This window comes from Notechis scutatus, chromosome 6 (genome assembly GCF_049901735.1).
Source record: "Notechis scutatus isolate UNSWTSFEM ecotype Mainland chromosome 6, rNotScu1.2, whole genome shotgun sequence".
NCBI classification, from domain to species: Eukaryota; Metazoa; Chordata; class Lepidosauria; order Squamata; family Elapidae; genus Notechis; species Notechis scutatus.
Window position 1 is genome coordinate 42,940,060 of NC_142014.1, and position 20,376 is coordinate 42,960,435.

General features: G+C 36.6%; 1 protein-coding gene across 1 annotated transcript in view; it reads right to left on the reverse strand.

Moving 5' to 3' along the window:
- Nucleotides 1-12,531: 12,531 nt before the first annotated feature.
- The window catches only part of SLC6A15 (solute carrier family 6 member 15), a 37,289-nt gene continuing 29,444 nt past the window's right edge, over nt 12,532-20,376 (reverse strand). Inside the window, exons 10-12 of the mRNA XM_026667679.2 lie at nt 18,824-18,983; nt 15,201-15,363; nt 12,532-14,003 (exon numbers count right to left, since the gene is read on the reverse strand). Coding sequence (XP_026523464.2) covers nt 13,632-14,003; nt 15,201-15,363; nt 18,824-18,983 — 695 coding nt within the window. The 3' untranslated portion in view covers nt 12,532-13,631. The remainder of the gene's footprint in view (nt 14,004-15,200; nt 15,364-18,823; nt 18,984-20,376) is intronic.

Consider the following 20,376-nt stretch of genomic DNA (forward strand, 5'->3'; position numbering starts at 1 on the left):
ATTTCATTGTGTGGGAATCATTAAAAACTATTCCTTCTCCAGTCTGATTTGGATGCTAGCATGAAAGTATGTGTTCCTTTGCCTGTCAATATTGTTTTTGTTTGTGTTTTTATGATGGATGAATGACTTGCAGGCATCTAGCCAGTTTTACTTGTACGTGAGATCTATTTGAAGCTCAAACCTGTAGCAATGACTAAGTTCAAAACATTTCCATTTTCTTTCCTTCAGAGGTTGTTATTTTTGCTGTTGCTGTTCTTTTCTTCCTATTTCTGTCACATTATATACCTCCAATGTTTTACAACTTCCAGTTTCACCTCAAAAGACATGAAGTGCAAATGGGAATTATATCAGCAATTTTAGTACAATGTGTGATATAGTGTCTTGCTGAATCTTAATTCTCCATGGTTTCTGAAGTGGCATTGATAGGACAGTGTTAATGGATTGGAAAGCTAAGAATTAAAGAAGGAAGCTATAATGGTGCATTACAAATTTTGGAGGTGGATAAGTGAAATCAGTTATTCATCTCTTTGTCTTACTTCTTATATTATAAGTGGAGGTAATGTATTTATTATTTTAATAATTTTATATGTTGCCCATCTCACTATCAAGCAACTCTGTGTTGCTTACAATCCCATAAGTAACAGTATAAAACAACTAAAATTGTTGTTTTATAGTAAATATTGGGCATTGACAATTAAAACATTAAAATTAACAATGAAGTGGTTAAAAATAACCCATGTGTAGATAGGATGGAGATGGGATCGTCTCCTAATATACTAGTCACTTCCAAAATTGGAAGTTCTCATTGGGGCCCCCAGCCAATTGACAGAGCCAGGTTTACAGGCTCTTTTGGAAGGCCAAGAGGGTGGCAGTGAATCTCACCTCAAGGGACATAATTTTCCAAAGAGCAGGAGCCATGGCAGAAAATGGTCTTCTCCTGAAGCCCACCAGCAGCAATTCCTTGGCCAATGGGTTAATGGAGCCTGTCCCTTCTGCTCTATGATATGTATTTGTATAATAGCAGCTAATGTCTTAATGAGGTATAACATCTTTCCTTATATTAAAAGAGGAACCTCATTGATGGGACAAAATGAGGCATGTAAGAAACATAATCTTTCTTTGATCTGATTATTAGACTTAGTGCTTTTTCCTCAATTCACTTTGTCATCTTATGCCATTGTTTGGAACAGCTAAGTATTCTTTAAAGCTTGGTCAAGTCAAATACCTTGCAACTATATCTGCACATTTAAATCTTGGTTTAGAATACTGTATTAATCAAGCCCATTTGGCTAACTTATGGTTCAGACCATTATGTGAACCCACACAAAACAGGTTAATTCAGCAATCAACCTTACTTTACGATTACAGTCAATCAAATCAAATGTTGTAAAGCTAAAACGTTGTTGTTTTTTTTAAAGAAAATTTCTCAAAGACAGTAATGAACTAAGGTAGGGGTGTCAAACTCAAGGCCCACAGGCCGGATCTGGCCTGCAGGGTGCTTAGATCTGGCCTGCAGGGCCAGCGTGAAAATAGCAAAACCTCCCCCCACTCACGCCCTGTTTTGGCTGCCAGAGTGCTGCAGGAGGCTGTCCTTGATCAGAAGGTTATAAAAGGGAGGAAAAGTGAAATATTGTACCTTTCAGACTTGCACAATTCTGCTACTATAGCCTATGTCAATAATGTATAGCTCTAGTCTTTCAGTGGCATCAGTTTCTTGATCTGATCTCTTTCTCTCATAGTGTGATGAAGTAGATCAAGTATGTATTAAAAACAAAATCATAGAAATGTATACCTCTCTATTTTTATAAGGGTGTAAAACCATGTGTGTGGAGGTGCAGTCCCACGTCATGCCCACCATGGCCACGCCCACCCTTGTCATGACCACCATAACCATGCCTACCCTCAGTCATGACCATCCACACACCCTAGCCATCCAAGATCAAGCAACCCTGATGTGTCCCTCAATGAAATCAAGTTTGACATCCCTGAACTAAGGCATAAAATTCATAGGCAAAAGCATTATGCGAGAGACGAAAAAGTCAATGAATGCAGGAAGCTAGTTTATACTGAGCCAACCTATATCTTCATAAAATTCAGTAATGTTTAATTACCTGCAATGTTTTCCTGGATTTTAGACCAGGTTTCTTTCCCAATACTATCTGCAGATGCTTAGACTTCAACCTAGGGTTTCCTGCATGCAGAGTGAGCCACAAATGTTTCTCTTTACAAGTATACAGATAGAATAAAAGCTGAAAGTAGGTTTTCTCCTCAAAATTCCACATTTTCTTCTTTTATGGTGGTTCATACATGTTTTCAAACTTGATTTTTCATGCATGCATGGTCTTATTTTTAACTGATTCTTTGGAATAAAGATATTTATTAAATAGAATAAAGAAATAAATACAGTAGAATAGAGATTAAAGAGAATAAATGTAGTTAAGAATGCATTCCCCTATGCCCTGAGAACTTTTGGGATCCAAGAAGTCTGCTTCTTTGGTCATTGTGCCTGCTCTTTGGAGTGAGACTGCCCCTGAGATACAAAAAAGTGCTGGGCAGTTTGTGTGTGTTTTTTTAAAGCTAAGCAGTAGCCTTTGCTATTCCCAAGCTTGAATGACAAATAAGTAAACAAAAAAGTCAATACTAAAATAGAAATTTGTGTGTGTGTGACATTTTCACCTTGCCTTAATTTAAATTCTTATTTGTAAACAGATCAGAATCTGGCACCACATTTTTTTACTGGTTTTTTCACTACTGGTATTTCACACTACACGTTAAGATTATTTACAAATTTAGAAGCTTCTCTTGAAAAACTGCACGACCCTGAATTTGTCAGTAATCATACAAGTATAGCATTCTAGGGATGATGGTTAAAGCATGATTGATCAAAGGGATATAATTCCAAAGGAAACAACTAACAAGAAAATATTCATTTCATGCCTGTTTTACTGTTTGTGTACTGCTCATGGATACCAAATAAATCATACAGATTTCTAAGGCACCTAACAATCTAACAAGCATTTTTCCTTGTAGAAAAATAGCAGTTGCCTTCAATTACACCTTATTCTCTTTATTTATAACACAGTGCTCTAAACCATGAATGTCCAACATTTTGGCTTGCCACATTGAGTAAAGTGGAACTGTCTTGCACACATTTATAAAGCATATAATATAGTTAATGTATATACATAATGAATTTCCTTTATTTTTTATATTTTTATTGTAACATTACAACAGAGGGGTTCCATTAATAACTGTCCAGGGCCACATACAGCCTCTGGGCCAATGAGTTGGACAGTCCTGCTCTAGATAAAATGGTTTATTCTTAACTATTTTCCTGCTTTATTTTTCATGTTTGTTCCTCTGGTCACCTTCATTTGAAGCTATTTGGAAGAGAGTAAGATACACAGTAAGACTCCCTGAAACTCAGGTGCATTGAGGTACCAAGAGAGAAAAGTCTTCCATTATAGAAGGAAACAGACAAAAGCTTTAACCTTTCACTGTCAGGAGGTAGAATAAAAGTGTCACAATACAAATAGAGGGGAATTGTGCTGCTGAAAATGTAACTGTGCATGTGGAGGGAGCACTTATAGAGATATGCAAGCAAATCTGCCTATTGTATATAAAAGGAGATGCAACAGCGTATTCATTTTCAGCACAAGTCTAAGCTAGTGTCAACAAGTAATTTAACACCCTATACTGGCAAGTTTAGTTCTGATTATGAAAAATGACTGTTTTTCACATACACAGATATCTAAGCAGTACTACCAAGAAGCCATTAATTTCATCCTGATAGTGGAGTTTCACAACCAAGAATGAATAAGAAAGATTAACTAACTTGCAATGTGACAAGTAAGACAGAAAACTGGTCTTTCTTTCTTTCTTTCTTTCTTTCTTTCTTTCTTTCTTTCTTTCTTTCTTTCTTTCTTTCTTTCTTTCTTTCTTTCTTTCTTTCTTTCTTCTTTCTTTCTTTCTTTCTTCTCTCTCTTTTTCTCTTTCTCTCTCTCTCTGTAATATATTATATAACACACACACACACACACACACCAACACACAGAGATGCCAAGCACAATCTGGTGAATGGGCTTCAATTTGCTTCTAGTTAAGTGCTGGCACTATCTGCAGCATAGCTTCAACAAGTCAGCTATGTGTAAAACAAAACAAAAAACAACAAGAGATTCAGGCTTGAGGACAGTAATGAATATTGTAGAGTTATATACCTCTTATCAACTCCCAAATTTCCACTTCTGATATCCTAGACAGTAATTTTACAACGACAGAGATTCCATTTGTCCAAACAGCATCAGAACAGTTAAGCAGATGATAGCATGAGGACTCTTAGGTGAAACAGACAAGAGAAAGAAGTGAATTGGCACAATGGATGGGGGTGAATACCCAGATGGACCTAGAGGGGAGGAAGAGGAAAATGACTACAAAAAGGACTAATGAAGAAAAGATGTCTCCTATTATTTTAGTGAATTCTAATAAACCGTGCACCCAAATTTAAAATTGTACTGTCTACATTCAATTCATGGCTTGCTACTGCCACCAGCTGTGGAATAAAATATTGTTCAATATGTTGCAGAACAGAATGAAAATGAGTTAATAGCTACATTGCAATTCAAGACAATATCTTCTCTTATATAAAAAGATTGACTTGATTTAAAAGTCAACAACAAATAACTCTGTAGGAAAAGAAAACCACTTCCTTTGGAACAATCTGCCAATTCATCAACCATCACAAATATAAACAAGAATTGGGAGAGTCTAGACTAGAATATTTTTATTTCCTCTGACTTATAGCTTCATAGGACAAAACTGTTTTATCATTCCCATTACTTTCAAAGCACATTGTTTGCCATCACAGAGTAACATGATTATCCTCTGGAAAATATATTGCTTCTAGTAGATCTTTTACAACAATTGATATTTCCCATCAAAACAAATCAATTTTCAACAAATCTATACACTTAGGATCTCCACTGCAAAAATATAATGAGTTGAAATTTTAAATGGTGAAAGTAATAGAAAGTGCATTCAGTTTTGAAAGAGATTCTCCTGTTACAGTTTTCACTGAAACAAACATCTGATCTCTTTTGAATTCAAAGCATCTATACAATTGTGAAGCTACCTAGACAGCGTTTAAACAACATGTTTCTGTACACATACTTTGAATTCAGACTCCTTGAAATTAAATGGGTAGACACCATTCAGGTGCTCAAATAATCCTCCAGTTCTCTCTTATCAACTCATTCTTGTGATGTAATAATAATCTGCAATTATCACATATTCAATAAAATCGTCTACAGGAGAAATCCTATAGCAACAGCTGGATCCTGGCTGATGTGGAAAGCTATGCAAATATAGCACGTATGCTCTTTCCTTTCAGCCAACCATGCTGAATATACAATGTTTGCAGGGAGCCAATATCATGAGAATTACATTCGTACAGCAAGGCATGGAAACTTAACTGAAGCTTTCACTTGTTGAGCATGCTGAATGTAATAGTGAGGGTCAAGTATTTTCAACAATTGAAATTCTAAGCCCTCCACATGGCTATATTTTATTATTTTCAAACTAGGGTGGTCATTGGCATCGGATCGAACAAATGAATTTAAATTAAAGAGAAATGAAACGAGATGCCTAGAGCATTGCAAGTGCTTGATAAGGGACACAGTTGACCACATACATTATTAAGGCCTATCTTGTGGCAGAAAGGGCAGCAAAGAGCAATATTATCTCCCCTGATTGCATCTGCAGATAATTATCCTGTAGGCTTGTTTGAGGTGACATGAGTAGAGATGGCTTGAAGATCCCCCTACAGAGTCATGCAGAAGAATTTGCACAGCATCTGTCAGACAAAATCAACCAAATTTGATGCTGGCTTTTTTGGGGAGATGCCCAGGGCAGTCTTGGCCTGTTATCTGAGAAAGATGCATTTGTTGCCAGTAGATTCTGAGGACCAATCAAAGTCCTGGTTTTGACTTTAAAGCCTTTCATAATATGGGGCTGGGTTATTTGAGAGATCACTTCTGCTTGATTACATTTGCTCAACCCATCACAAGAAGTAAGCTGTAGTCCCCATCTATGAAAGAGTTTTACCTTGGAGTTTTTCTGCCATGCCACCTGCCCTGTAGAGCAGGGGTGTCAAATGACATGTTGTCATCACAACTTTTTTCCCTTCACTAAAATGGGGGTGGCCAGCGTGTGATGCATTTGACCCATGGGCTGCGAAGTTGACACCCCTACTGTAGAGCAACATATGTCCAGGTGAGATTGACTCCATCTTTAACATCCTTCCAGAGATCCCTTAAAACATGGCTATGTCAGCAGATTTTCTTCCAGATTTATGCAGCCTAAATATGGTCCTAGTTTTACAGCCTTTTTGAGTAAATTCTTTTGCAAAATTCACCCAATCTTTTCCACTATGGATAGATTATAGGGGAATCTATGGCAGTATTCAATGCTATCATCATTCTTTCTTTAGTAAAAATGTACTTAATCCCTTTTGTGGTTTATTGCCAATTTCACGAATGTATTCAATAGTCTGGGGGCAAAGTGTATCTTGCCTTTCTTGTTGATTGATACTTTGATTCAGTTTATGTCCCATCTTTCTACATAAAACACCTAGGGAGGGAGAGTGGTCTTAAGACGAATAATAAAAATAAAATGCAGCAAAGCAATTCATGCATCTACAAGAAAATGATATAGAGAGCAAATTAAAACAAAAGAAATAAGCATTCAACCATAAAATACCAAATGAAGGCCATTAAAACATCTTATGGTAAACTGTGAAATAATAAAATCAGTGTATTGAGGGTAGAACTGCATTTCACTAAAAGTCTGGCCAACCTCTTACTGTACATTTTAAAAAGTATATTACAGGTCTGAATGAATCTCTAGAGAATATTAAAAGGTTCTGCTCTTCAAGATTTCAACTAATTTCCCTAAGAATGTTTGGACAGGGTTTTAAAAGCAATGCACAAATTTTTAATCGATATATTCTCCTAGTTTGAACATACAGGGCGAGTTATCCAATACCTGTTGAAATATTTCCACAGATGAAAAGTCCAACACATCTCAAGATATTCTGTTCTATGTTGAACAGTTCTTGCCACTAAAAAATCTGGGTTTTGAGCAAAAGAAATGCTGCTGCTATAAAGAATGAACACAGTCCTTGGCTGTGTCAACAGAAGCAAAGCATTAAGATCAAAGGAAGTCATTATTTGTCTTGGCTATGTACTGGTCACACTACACTTAATATATTTCATCTAGTTGTGAGCAACATATTTTAAGAATTACTGTGAGAAACTGGACCATGTTCAGAAGAAACAACTCAAATGATAAAGGGACCTAGAAGGAGAAATTTAATCAGTTGGAGTTGTTGGGTATGTTTGGTTTGCAGAAGAGAAGATTACAGATAGATATAATAAGACTCTGCAAGTACTTGAAAGGCTATTAATTAGAATAATTTTTCATTGTTGTTCCAAAATATAAGAAGGACAAGAAATAGATTGAATTACAAAGAACCAGATTTTTTAGTGGCAATTGTTGGTGACTGCAGACTGCCAGCAGTTTGGCAATTCGAGTGTCACCAGCTCAAGGTTGATTCAGCCTTCCATCCTTCCGAGGTCGGCAAAATGAGGATCCAGCTTGTAGGGGCAATATGCTACTACCTCTGTAAGCCACTTGGAGAGGGCTGTAAAGCATTGTGAAGCAGTATTTAAGTCTAAGTGCTATTGCTATTCCTAATTTTATTTATTTATTTATTTATTTATTGAATTTATATTGCTGCCTATTTGCGCATCGTGACTCAAGGTGGCTTGCAGAATACAAAAACCACATTTAAAACAATAAAAACTAACAAAAAGAATCAAATAAATTAATATAGTACAATATAACAAAATCACCCCCAACTCCCATTCTCCCACCCCAATGACAGATCACATGAGCCATTTAATGGGCTCCATTCTGCTCTGGGTTCCCCAGGCCCCCTGGCAGAACCAGGTCTTCAGCACCTTCTGGAAGAGTATTAGAGTGAGGGCCATTCTAATCTCTGGGGAAATGATGTTCCAGAGAGAGGGAGCCACCATGGAGAAGGTCCTTCTTCTGGGTCCCACTAGTGGTATCTCCCTCAGGGATGGGACCTGCAATATTCCCTGCTTCCCCCCTCTGACAGGTCAGGTAGATGTGACTGGCATTTACCAGGGTTACAATCCAGGGTGGGATTCAAATTTTTTTTTTTTTAAACAAGTTTTATTAATTTTCAAAACACACAAGTCATCATTTTCCATTACATGTTTAAACCTTTTTCCATTATAAATTTAACAAGTCAGGTAAACTATAATTCTATTTTAAACCATTTCCATATAAACATACAAAAACCTCTTATCCAATTTCCCTTTATTTCTCTTCACTCTTATTCAATTTTATTATTATTATTTCATCTGCTTCTTTCTGACTTAGTTACCATTATTCTCATTCTGTATTTCTACAAGGTTTTATTAATTTTCCCCCCAAAAAAACAACATAATCACACCACACACAAAACATATAAAAGATCTTTTTGGAAAGTAACTTGGACCCAGGTATCTCTCTTTTCATGGACTTAAATTATATTCAGGCTCATCTTACATATCATTACTTATTTTATTTACCATTCTAAGTCTTCTATATTAACTTCTCCACATATTTCACTCTTCTTGATTCTATCTTAATTAATCATCTTAATTTGAGTCATTATATTTATATCTTTTGTCCATTCTCTATTATACCTTTGTCTCATTCCTTTTAAAAGAAAGAAATTTCTCCTGAAATCACTAATCAGAGTATGATGCCTTTCTATCTCCCCACTAAATTAATCAAATTAATCTTTAAAATACCCAATCCGATTTTGCTTGGTACATTCTAACTGAATAATACATCTAAAACAATTAAATACATAGTTAAACAATAGATTAAAATATTAAAAACAAAATACTATAATGAAGGTTTTATAATAACATCAATACCATAATCTTAATAAACTCTTTAATTAAAGTTTAATATTCTAAATCTCCCCTCATATTATATTTTCAAACCAATCATTATTAACATTCCAACATTTTAATCTCTTATCAACTCTCAAGCCATTTAAATTTTCTATTTCTGATACAATACTACAATATCATCTTATGTACCTTGCAAAATCTCTTTGAAGAAATTATACTTATCCTTTATCTCTAAAAAAAAATTTTTTCTCATTTAATTTCAAAACTTTGTAACTTTTCTCCACCTTTTCTCTTTCTTTCTTCCCCCAACAAACCTTTCTAGCCCCCCTTCTAGCCCCCCTTCTTCTAGCCTCTGCCTTACTGGCTTCCCTTCTCTGTCGCATTCCTCTTCCCTTTTGTTTACCATCCTTATATTGATTTTGCACTTTGTTTTTCCCTTTCTTAAATGTTTTTTTAGATCTTAAGTCCTTTATTTCTCTTCTTTTTCCTCTTCCTTCCCTCTTGGTCGAGTTCTGAGATTTATTAAAGATGGCTTCCTTTCTTTGTTCTTCTTCTGCTGTCTTCATCTGTTGTAATGTTTGTTGATAATTAATAAGCGCCATTTCCAAAAAAAGGAAAGCTTCTTTCAAACCAGCTTTACCATTTTGTTTTGCTTGCTCATAGTCTTTTCTCAGTTCCTCGATAGAAGAAGCCATTATAAATCTTTTCTTTTTCTTTCTCTTACAACAGCCAGAATATTCCAAAGGAAAAATAAGACAATCCCAAAGTTCTCAGTCAGTCCAAACCAAGACAGAGTTCCCACTCTCTCCTCCTGGGGTAGTATCAATTAAAGAAAAGGAAAGTCCAAATCTGTTTCTTAAAGTCTTATTACAATATATTTTAGTCTTTCAATCCTTAAGGCATCTCCTCCAACAAAGTCTTAGCATACAAATATTTTTTTTTTAAGTCCCCTCTTTTCCCACTCACCGCTTAGAGCCAGTTTTCACCTAAAAAAAATAGGTTTCTTAATGTTCACTTTTTATTCCGTAAAAAAAAGAGGGTAAGCTATCCTTTCAGCACCATTAAACTGCCGCTTTTTTCCTCTTCTCGAAGGTATCATTCAGAAAGTCATGCTTTTCAGGAGTTTTGTTAAATATGTCTTAGAGTCCTAGGAACCAAGAAAAACTTTCTCCTCTCAAGCACTTTCTCCACTTCCTCCTGCACATTCTTACCCGGCTGCCAGCTTCTTTGTGGCGGCCATTACGGACCGCCGCTGCACCGTCCTGGGAAAAGGGGTTCTGCCAGCCGGGAGGGGTCTGCAACACCCCAAACCCTTCTCCAGATCCCCCTACCTTCAGCTGCCCCTGCAGTGCAGCCTAGCTCCGTACCCGTCTGGGTCGGAGCCCCAAAAACGGCTAGCGCGGCAGGGATCGCGCAGCTTCGCAAATCCCTGCCGCTCGCGAAGCCGACAAACCGGAAATCCATGGGTGGGATTCAAATTTTTTAACAACCGGTTCTGTGGACATGGCTTGGTGGGCATGGCTAGGTAGTCATGTGACTGGGTGGGTCAAAAGAATCTCCTTTTAACAATGCTCTTGAAGCAGGAGGTTGGACTAGATCGACCTCTGAGATCCCTTCCAGCCCTGGATTGCTGTGCTGTTTCAAAGCATCCTCTGAAGCTGTATCTAGTGCCAGAATTTGTGGTCCTTTCTTCCTCTCCTTTCTCTCTCTCTCCCTCTTTCTCTTTCTTTCTCCCTTTCCTCCCTTCTTTCTCCCATCTCTCCCTCTTTCTTTCTTTCTTTACACCCCCACGCCCTGTTTTGGACCTAGGAAGCCTCCCTGGAGCCCCCTGGGAGCCAAAACAGGGCATGGGGGGAGGGCCACACGCCCGCACCTCATTTGGGGCCTAGCAAACCTCCCTGGAGCCTCAGGAGAGCCAAAACGGGGCATGGGGCAGGATTCACCATGCACGCACACCGTGCCCCATTTTGGGCCTAGGAGGCCTCCTTGCACTTACCTGGGAGCCAGAACCAGGTGGGTGGGGACTCCTGGGAGGGATGAGGTGGGGCCAGCTGGTCTTCAGAACTAGCAGTTCACCGAACTGGATGTAAAATTAACATCTGGTTCACCTGAACCAGCCCGAACTGGCAGAATCCCACCCCTGCTTACAATGCCTATGGAACTCTTTGATATCAAGTGGTTAAATAAAGGGTTTTAAGATAGACATGAGCCCAGCAACGAAGACTTTATCAGACTACCTAACCATCTAGGCAACAGCAATTAGGGAAATGACCTTGTTAAGAATTCAAGTCATAAGTTCCATGAACTAAGACTTTCTGGGCAGATCTTTTGAAGTCTATTGTGGCAAACATCTTGAAGTTGCTTGTCATAGCTATCTCTGCATATAGACCTTGCAAACAGCACCAACACCTAGTAAAATGTGTACACACATTCAGGCAGGCAAAGCAGCACATATTTGCTCGCAGCTGTATTCAGAAGTGGGCAAGACTATACAAACAGTATACAGGTGTATGGGAATGTATTGTCAACAGCCTATCTTTGAATGCTAATGCTGGGCATCTTTTGTCCTTGTGATCTGTTTTGGTAGATAAAATTTAGATTACAAATACATGGCAATGACAAATAAGAGTTATTGTATTTCTTTGCAGCCATTTAATAGTTATATTTAATGGTTATGTGAGTTCTTCCACTTCTGCAGCCCAATATGAAAGTCTAAGTCATTCAGTTGATCTCCATGGTCAATTGGATCTGAGATCATTAGGAAGGTCCTGGCATGGAATTGTTGTGGCTAAAAGGGTCATGAGTAGCTCTCCTGAATTATTTCATAACAGCTGTTTAAAATGGGCTGTTACTTGAGACCTCTGCAGAGCTGTAAGATGATCATTCTAAAAGGAATGAATTAATATTACACCCTTACTTACACAGAAACATTCACACCATGAATATATGGCATGTGTATAAATCATGCAACAGGAGAAATAAAGGTGAAACATCCATCCATCCTATCAGCTGCTTCCTAACTTCTGTGATCTCAAGCACAGAAGTTACAATAGGCTATTGTAAAAAAAAACATGTTTTATGTCATCCTATATTAAGCCATCCTGTTCTTTGCTCTCTGAGAAAAATATTACTTAAAATATTTTTCTAATCTTGAAATGGTAATAAATAAATAATAATTTCAAGTGTTCTATGCATGTTTACCTGTTCTTAAAGAGGTATGCCCAGAAGTTTTCTTAGGAGAGCAGCAGAAACAATGCAGAGCTGGTAATATTAAATCAGTAAGAAAAATGTCATTCCTATTACTCTGCAGAAACTGGTTATAGCAACTTTACCCAACCTGGCAACTTCAAGATCTGATAGATTACAATTATATATCATCTCCAGTTAGTGATGCTAGCTGAAGAATATAGGAGGGATTGTCCTTCTTATGGGGACAATATGAGAATGCATGGCTTTGAAACATAGGGTTCTTCAAGGTATTAAACACTTCTATGATTTTTTTTAGACATACACAGGTAGCCACATTACAGAAAATACAAAGCAATCATTTTTCACTCTTTTATTCTTAGTTTAAATGTAATGGCATACAGTGCTTGATGATTATTGACTGGGCTGAGGAGATTTCCTCCTTGCCTGAAAACAGAAGCAAAACATATTTTTTTAAAAAGCCATCTTGCTTCAAGGTTTGAAGCAGTTACATACATTATTACTATACATATGTACATTACAAGTATATTGTATATAAATATAATGTATGTAATCTTGTAACCACAATAAATATTAGGAAGAGGAGTTTTTTTTTTGTATGTTTGTTTTAGGCACACAGCTTAGAAAAATGCAGAATCTGCACAGTTTCGTAAGAGTCTCAGAGCGACTCATGCTTATATCATTTTCACACTGAAAAACCAAATACAGTATGTAAAATACAGCCACATCATATGCAGTTCCCCAGAGGCTGAGGAATTCTGTGTTTCCAGCATAATCATACTTGGTAGTCTAATACTACTGCTCTATACAGCTATTAAGTGTAAGAAAATAATCTGCAGGGTAAATGTTGTTTCCTTTTCTTAAAACTCAGCAAATAGCCTAAGCAACTGTGATAGCTTAAAAAAAGTATAGGGTATCTACAAAACATATGTACAAATAAGTGCAGTAAATACAGGTTTGGTGAATTCTTTGGAACTAATTTTTCCAATACACAGAAGGGGACTTAAATTGTGGGAACAAAGGAAGAGTTTCCAATTACAGCAGTAGAGAAATATGAATTCACTTAAAAAATTGCTACAAACTGAGGTAACACCTGTACTTTAAAGATAGAAAAATTCAAATTAAATGCAAAAATAATTTTGTTTTAAAAATTGGCATTTTTTGACAAAGCTAGGCCATCACTAATTTATAGATATGTGCATTCCCTTCAGTACAAATGGAAACCAGAAAATCAAGCCAAAGGGAATTTTTTTCAAGCTTTCTGTACCACATGTCATGATATTTTGAAGCTTTCTGTACCACATGTCATGATATTTTGAAGGATGCAGTCATGGGGCACCTGAGATTGCACTCTAGGAAGGAAAGTTGATCACTTCTCTTAAGAGAACAAATGTTCAGTAGCTTAATAGAAGCAGAGACATCAATACTGCTTAGCAGCTACAAGTCAGACTCTGGCATATCTGACATGTTTGCCATTATGTAGCCAATACCATAACGACCGTTGGGGGCAGTGTCCACTACTGGAGAGCCAGACTGTTTTCGGTAAATGTTTTTGCCAAAGGTTGGAAAAGGCCCCTCACTTGGACTCTTTCCATGTATCAGGCTGGTATCATCTCCCTCAAGATTCACTGGTTCCTTGATAATGTGCCCTCTTTTATAGGAAACAGCTGCCAAACTACCTGAAGTGTCATCAATAAGGTTGCAGCGGCGAATCAAGTAGACAACTGGGACGGGGAGCATTGCCAGAGCAATTAGAGAGAAACAAACAACCAGCCCCCATGTTGGGTAGTTCTGCAACTCCTTGCTTGCCTGCATGGTCCAAGAGAAGTATCATTAGCACATGTTTTCATGATAAGCCAACACTTACACTGCCCTCTCTCTTCAACTACCATTTTATCAATGGTTTAGCCTCAATCCTAGGAAGCAACATTGACTTTTTAGGATGGAAAAGGTGAGGTGAAATGAAACCCAAATTATGACTGTTGTCTTGGAAAGGCATATGGGCAAGGCTTTGAAAGAAGATTTACGAGTGAGTAAAAATGCCTCATAACCTGATCCTACTTAACCTGATCCTACTGGCTAGAGATTTTTCATCATGGCTTAAACATGGGGTCAGCCAGAAAAGCTTACCTTATTACATAGAGTAAGAAGCAGAATCCAATCATACTGTGACTCCTTTTCAATGAAGAATTTTTCAACTGCTAAATTCCAGTTTAAATATGTTTTTTGTTTTTGTTTAAGGCTACCTTATGGTCCATTTTCTGAGAATTTTAAACAGAGTTCAGAGAACTCCTGAAATACACGCACGCAGTAACTAAGTATCCTAAGACTAAATGTGTGATGACTAGCTATTGTTTCAGTCATATAGTGTGTTCAATCACAAATTAATCCAAAGAATTAATTTTATGATTAACCCTAAAAATGTTTCCTACTGTTTGAGGCATTTTGAATATTATAAATTTTAAAAGCCTTGTCTTGCAACTGTGTGGAAAATAAAATGGTGCTTAGGAACTGCCTCACATGCCTGTATGAGTGGAAGTTCTGTCTACTGACACTATAGCAGTAGTCTCCAACCCTTTTGGCACCAGAGACTGGTTTTGTGGAAATTTTTTCCACAGACCAGGTGGTAGGAGAAGAGTGCCACCTAGACCCCTGCATGCACAATTTACAGTAGGGTTTGGTACGCGGTCTGGTTTCTAACAGGCCACAGACTGGTGATTGGGGACCCCTACACTAGAGCATCTCTGCCCCATCCAATTTATTTTACTAAGAGATTTACTAAGAGAGTTGTCATTGTTGTCGTCATTATATTTATCTTCATCTACAATTTATACCCTTTCCTCCTGCCCAGAGGACAATCCTAAGGACTTTCAGCTGGTTCTCAGTGAGGAATGTGTGTGTGTGTGTGTGTGTGTGTGTGTGTGTGTGTATTATTGATGCTCCATGTTCTTTCTTTCTCTCTCTGCCTCTCCCTCCCTCCCTCCCTCTCTTTTAGGCATCACTCACCTTGTCTTCAATCCATGCACTGTAACTAGGGGGACTTAATACCATCTGGACAATACTTGCTACCAGCAAAGATAATAAAACAATAGGGGAAATATATTTCCATGTATAGTAATAGAACTGATTTGGTGAAAAGCCAAGCATATCTTTTAAATCTTCCATAAATCTGGAAAACAGGAGAAATGGTTATTAATTCAAAAGCTATTTTAGTCTTTTCCCAAAATTCTAGTTTCCAATGAATAGCCACATGGATATTCTGAGAGTTGTCACCCTAACATACTGTATATGAAAGACTAAAACATATGAATTAAAGCAAAACATTCTAGTTAATTTAAAATTTAAAAATATTAACAATGACATATACCTTTCCCATTAAATATATAGTATATGTGGATAATTTCAAAAACACAGTGCTACCTTCACAAATATGCTTCTTATCTAAGTGTTCTTTATGATGCCTGGCATAAGACATAGGAAATTATGTCACTGTGTCTCATAATTAACTCATCAACTCCAGCACAAATGTTTGCCAGCTATTATGGTAGTTTCCTGAAGGAAGCTTTAAATATCCAGAAACCAAGCACTAAGTATATTTGAATGGAATGTAACCTCCATGCAAATTTGTTCAATAAATAGCCCTTTCTGACAATTGTGATGGGTAACAAGGTCAACAAATGCAGTATATATCTAGTACAGTTTTAACACTATCTTAAAGAATAATGTACCAAAGATCAGAAGAACATAAAAGTGAACTTCCATTATCAAGAACTACCCATGACCAGCTCAACCTTTCTCCAAATTGTATTCTGGATTGTAACACAATTCCATGAAAGATTAATGAAAGCCAGTTGGTCAGAGTCTAATACTTTTCGCTTTCAAAATAAGAAACATAAAAGAGCTCTGATTTCCGGTTTGCTAGCCTTTGGCGGCGGCAGGGATTTGCAACCGTGCGATCCCTGCTGCGTTCGCCGCCAAGGTTCCCCCGATCCATTTGGATCTGGGGGATATAGCTGCCCCGTAGAGGCAGCTGAAGATAGGGGGGATCCGGCAAGGGGTTTGGGGGTGCCGCAAACCCCTCCCCAGCCGGCTAAACTCCCTTTTCCGAGGCGGAGGAACGGCGGTCAGTAATGGCCGCCACGAAGAAAGCTGCAGCCGGGTAAGAAAGTGCAGGAGGGAGAAAGCTGGAGAAAGTGAAAGGTGCTTTTAACCGGGACAAGACAGGAGAAAGTGATTTGGAACCTTGAAAGCTGTTAAGGATATATTGTTCCTTGTGAGAGTCACAAGCTGCGAATACCCTAAAGGGGAAAGTTTTTTTTTCTTTGTTCTACTCTCCTTCCTAAAGTGACAGCGGGAAAAAAAATCTTTTTGGCTGTGAGTGGGAAGGGAGAGTGAAAAAAAAATCAGAGCAAAATTTGAAAATAAGGAGAAGATTGCCTAGAATTACAAAGAGTTTAAAAACTTCCAAAAATATATTTGAAAAGGATTTGTGATTACTTTAACCTCAGAAAGAAAAAGTGAAGAAGAAGAAGGTATTTAAAAGAAACAGTCTGTTTGGATTGTTTGGTGATTTTGGAACCTTTGGAAATTATTTCTGATTAAATCATCTGGGTGGTTGTTTGGAAAAACTTTTTCTCTACACAATGGCATCACCTGTGGATGGATTGGAACTTATATATCAAAAATATGAAAGAGAAAAACAAGGAGGGGAATATGGACTTGGCACTATTTTTCAATACTTAGAAATGGCGGTTTATATTTATGCGAAGCAGAATGAGGATGATGGGGACAAAGAAGAAGAAGAAGCCATCTTTGATGAAAAAAGGACTTTGATTGGAGACGGGAAAAAGCAAGAGAAAAAGGAAAAGAGATCTTTAAGATCTGAAAAAACATCCCAAAAAGAGAAGAATAAGGTGAAAAAGGGACATTATGTTAAGAAACAACAGAAAGGGGGAAAGCAGAATAAAAGGGAGATGGAGAGACAAGGGGTTAAAGAGGACAAGGAGAAGAAGAAGCAAGGGAGAAAGGAAGGGATGAGAAGCTCTAATGGTGGGGAGCAAGATATTAAGAAGCAAAAGTTTTTCAGAGATAATGGATAGATCTTATTGTTAATGGGATTCTAGAAAGGTACATAAGATTGCATTTTTATATCTGTATTTAGAAGTAATTATAGAAAATTAGAAATAATATGTAGCTTAAAATATGATCTAACATAAATAAGTGAAATTTTTGTTAAGAAAAAGAGAGTACTGTAATGAAATATGATTCAAGATTGTGATGTGGGGGGTAATAATCGTGGAAAGCATAAGTGTTCCCACAAAGGCATGATATTCAATTGAAATGGATAAAATGTTTAAGATATAAATGATTGTTAAAATTAATGATTAGAACATGGTATACTAGCAAAATCTTTTGTGAAATGAGATTTGAAGTAGAAGAAGGAGGAACATTTCAACGAAATATTGAGCTATAATATGTGATGTTGGGGGGGGATAATTATGGAAAATAGGGCTCTCATAAAAGTATGTGATTTAATTGAAAAGTAATGAGTTAAATGTCTAAGATATGAATGAATATCAATACTAATGAATAGATTTGTATTATTTTTGATAATATAGTATAATTTTAGAATGTACCAGACAGAATCCCAATGTATGTTATGTATTTTATATTAGGTATTATAAATATAAGGGAAAAAGATAAAGGCATCATACTCCATATAGTGTACAGGAGAAGTATTTCTTCTTTTTTTTAAAGAAGAAAAATAAATGATTGGCTGGAATAGAACAGACAAAGAATAATAAATATTAGGATATGAATTGAGAGGAGGGGAAAAAAAATAAAATAAAATTGAGAAAATTTAAAGGAGAGGAGAAGTTATATAGAAAATTGAAAATGTTAATAACATATGAAATGGTATGTAAAATGAATATGAAACTGAACTTGTGTCTGTACCAAGAGTTTTAACCCGGGACTAAGCAACTTTCAGAAAGGAGATTTTTTATGTTTTTATGTTTTGTGTTTATGTGTATTTATGTATTGTTTGTCTTGAAAATAAAACTTGTTGTTTTTTTTAAAAAAAAAAAGAAACATAAAAGAGCTCTCTGTGAAATGGACAAGGGTGTGGGTGTGGTAAGATTGTCTCGATTCTATAGGTTGACAGTTTGTGTGTTGCTTTTTGCATGCTATTTCTCCCATTATCTTTTCTACATTTCAAAATATTTCTGGATGAAAAAGGCAACAAGACAACTTTTGGTAAGTATTACTAATTTAATTGGCCTCTCTTTATTATACTTGACAAACTCATGTCAATTAGTGATATATATCTTCAATATAAGTTGGGCTAGAATTGAGTAATATATTAGAGAGACAACTACATACAAGCTTTGTTTCAATAAATCTATGTAATGTTGGTCTTGCAAACAGTTGACTTCTATGGTATTTGTGCCTACCAGAGACAATGATCCTTAGAGGGAATAAAATGTGTTCTTTATTCTCTCATTTTCCCTGCCTTCTGCCACCTTCTACTCACTCCCATAAACAGGACAATCCTGCCCTTTAGAACAAAATTTCAACCTTCAGAATTATTAGTAGTGTTGCATATTAAAGAATGTAGTATGTGCACTTACTTGTCTATTCCATAAACGTAACTCATTGCAATATTCTCCAAAATGACCACAATAAGTAGAGGCAGTGTAGCAGAGTAGTCATCAAACATTGTTACAAAGTAATTACCAGATCGCTGCACAAATATGAGACCAATGCAGAATGCTAGAAGACAGCAAGTGACTAAAAGAAAACAGAAAGAAAAGAAAGTGTAGAGGTTGTATATCCATTAATCCCTTTGATATTATTGTCATTATTTCTTTCTGAGATGCAACTACACCTTGGCTATTTTTCTTTTTGTTTATCCCATTAGGATAACAAGACTTATGATCATTTTGCCCACACAACCATTGCAGCATCCCCAATGGCCACGTGATCAAAAGTCAGACACTTGGCAACTGACCCATATTTATGATGGTTGCACTGTCCCAGGGCCATGTGATCACCTTTTGCGACCAACTGACAAGCAAAGTCAATGGAGAAGCCAGATTCACTTAACAACCATATTATAACTAAATAACTGCAATGGTTCATTTAACAACTGTGGCGAGAATGGTGGTAAAAGAGGGCAAAAATTAATAACTGTCTCCCTTAGCAGCAGAAATTTTGGGCTTCATTGTGGTCATAAGTCAAGGATTACCTGTATTTATTTTTAAACCCTATTATCTGTTCTGAGTGTTTATCTCAGTAGAAACACTCAGAGAAAACCAGTAAAATAACAGTAATATAATTTAGGCACTATTATGCTTAGAAACACCTTTGGCCTTATCGGATAATATCTAGAGTGATCTTTATTGAAAATAATACTTATGATCTCCATAAGTATTCTTAGAATATATAATTATGAGTCACCACAGAGGCTATGTTTACTTGCTCAGAAAAAAAGGGGATTTTTTTTCCTGTTGATATCTGTCATGTCAGCTATATTTTAATTAGGAAATTTCCTAGAGCACCTATTTTTAAGAGCACTTATAACAAGCAATCAACATCACAAATGCACCTATCCACCAAAAAGGATACCTACATTTGTGCTAAATACTTGGAAAAACTGGTTCTAATATTTAAAATTTCAATGGAAGAGTACTAATGTTAAAAAAAGAGAAATTTGCATAAGATGTGTGAAGAAAAAAAAGACAAAATTCTGTTTTAAAAGAAAGATCGTAGGATTGTGTGATAAGCTATCTTCAAAAATTGGATTCATGCTATCCTATAGGAAACTTCTTTATCCAAAAAGAGTCTGTGACACTTTAAAAGATTCAGTGCCGCTCACAAAGTTAGTTGGATGACTTGAGTCATTTTCTCTCAGCTCTAGAAAGACGACAATGGCAAATAACTTCTGAAAAACCTTGTAGAGGAAACTTTAAGGACTTCTCTAGGCAGTCACGCGGAGTGAGCCCTTACTCAGAGGCGTACTCATTTGCATACATAAAGAAACGTTGATTTTTATACTAATTCCAAAGCACCTCTTCATGGCCAGCCATGGTAACAATCAAGCAGGTCTAAATGTTCAGAACAAGGATTAACAGAACCTAAAAGTATGTTAAATAATTCCCATATGAATAATTTGACTTTCTGA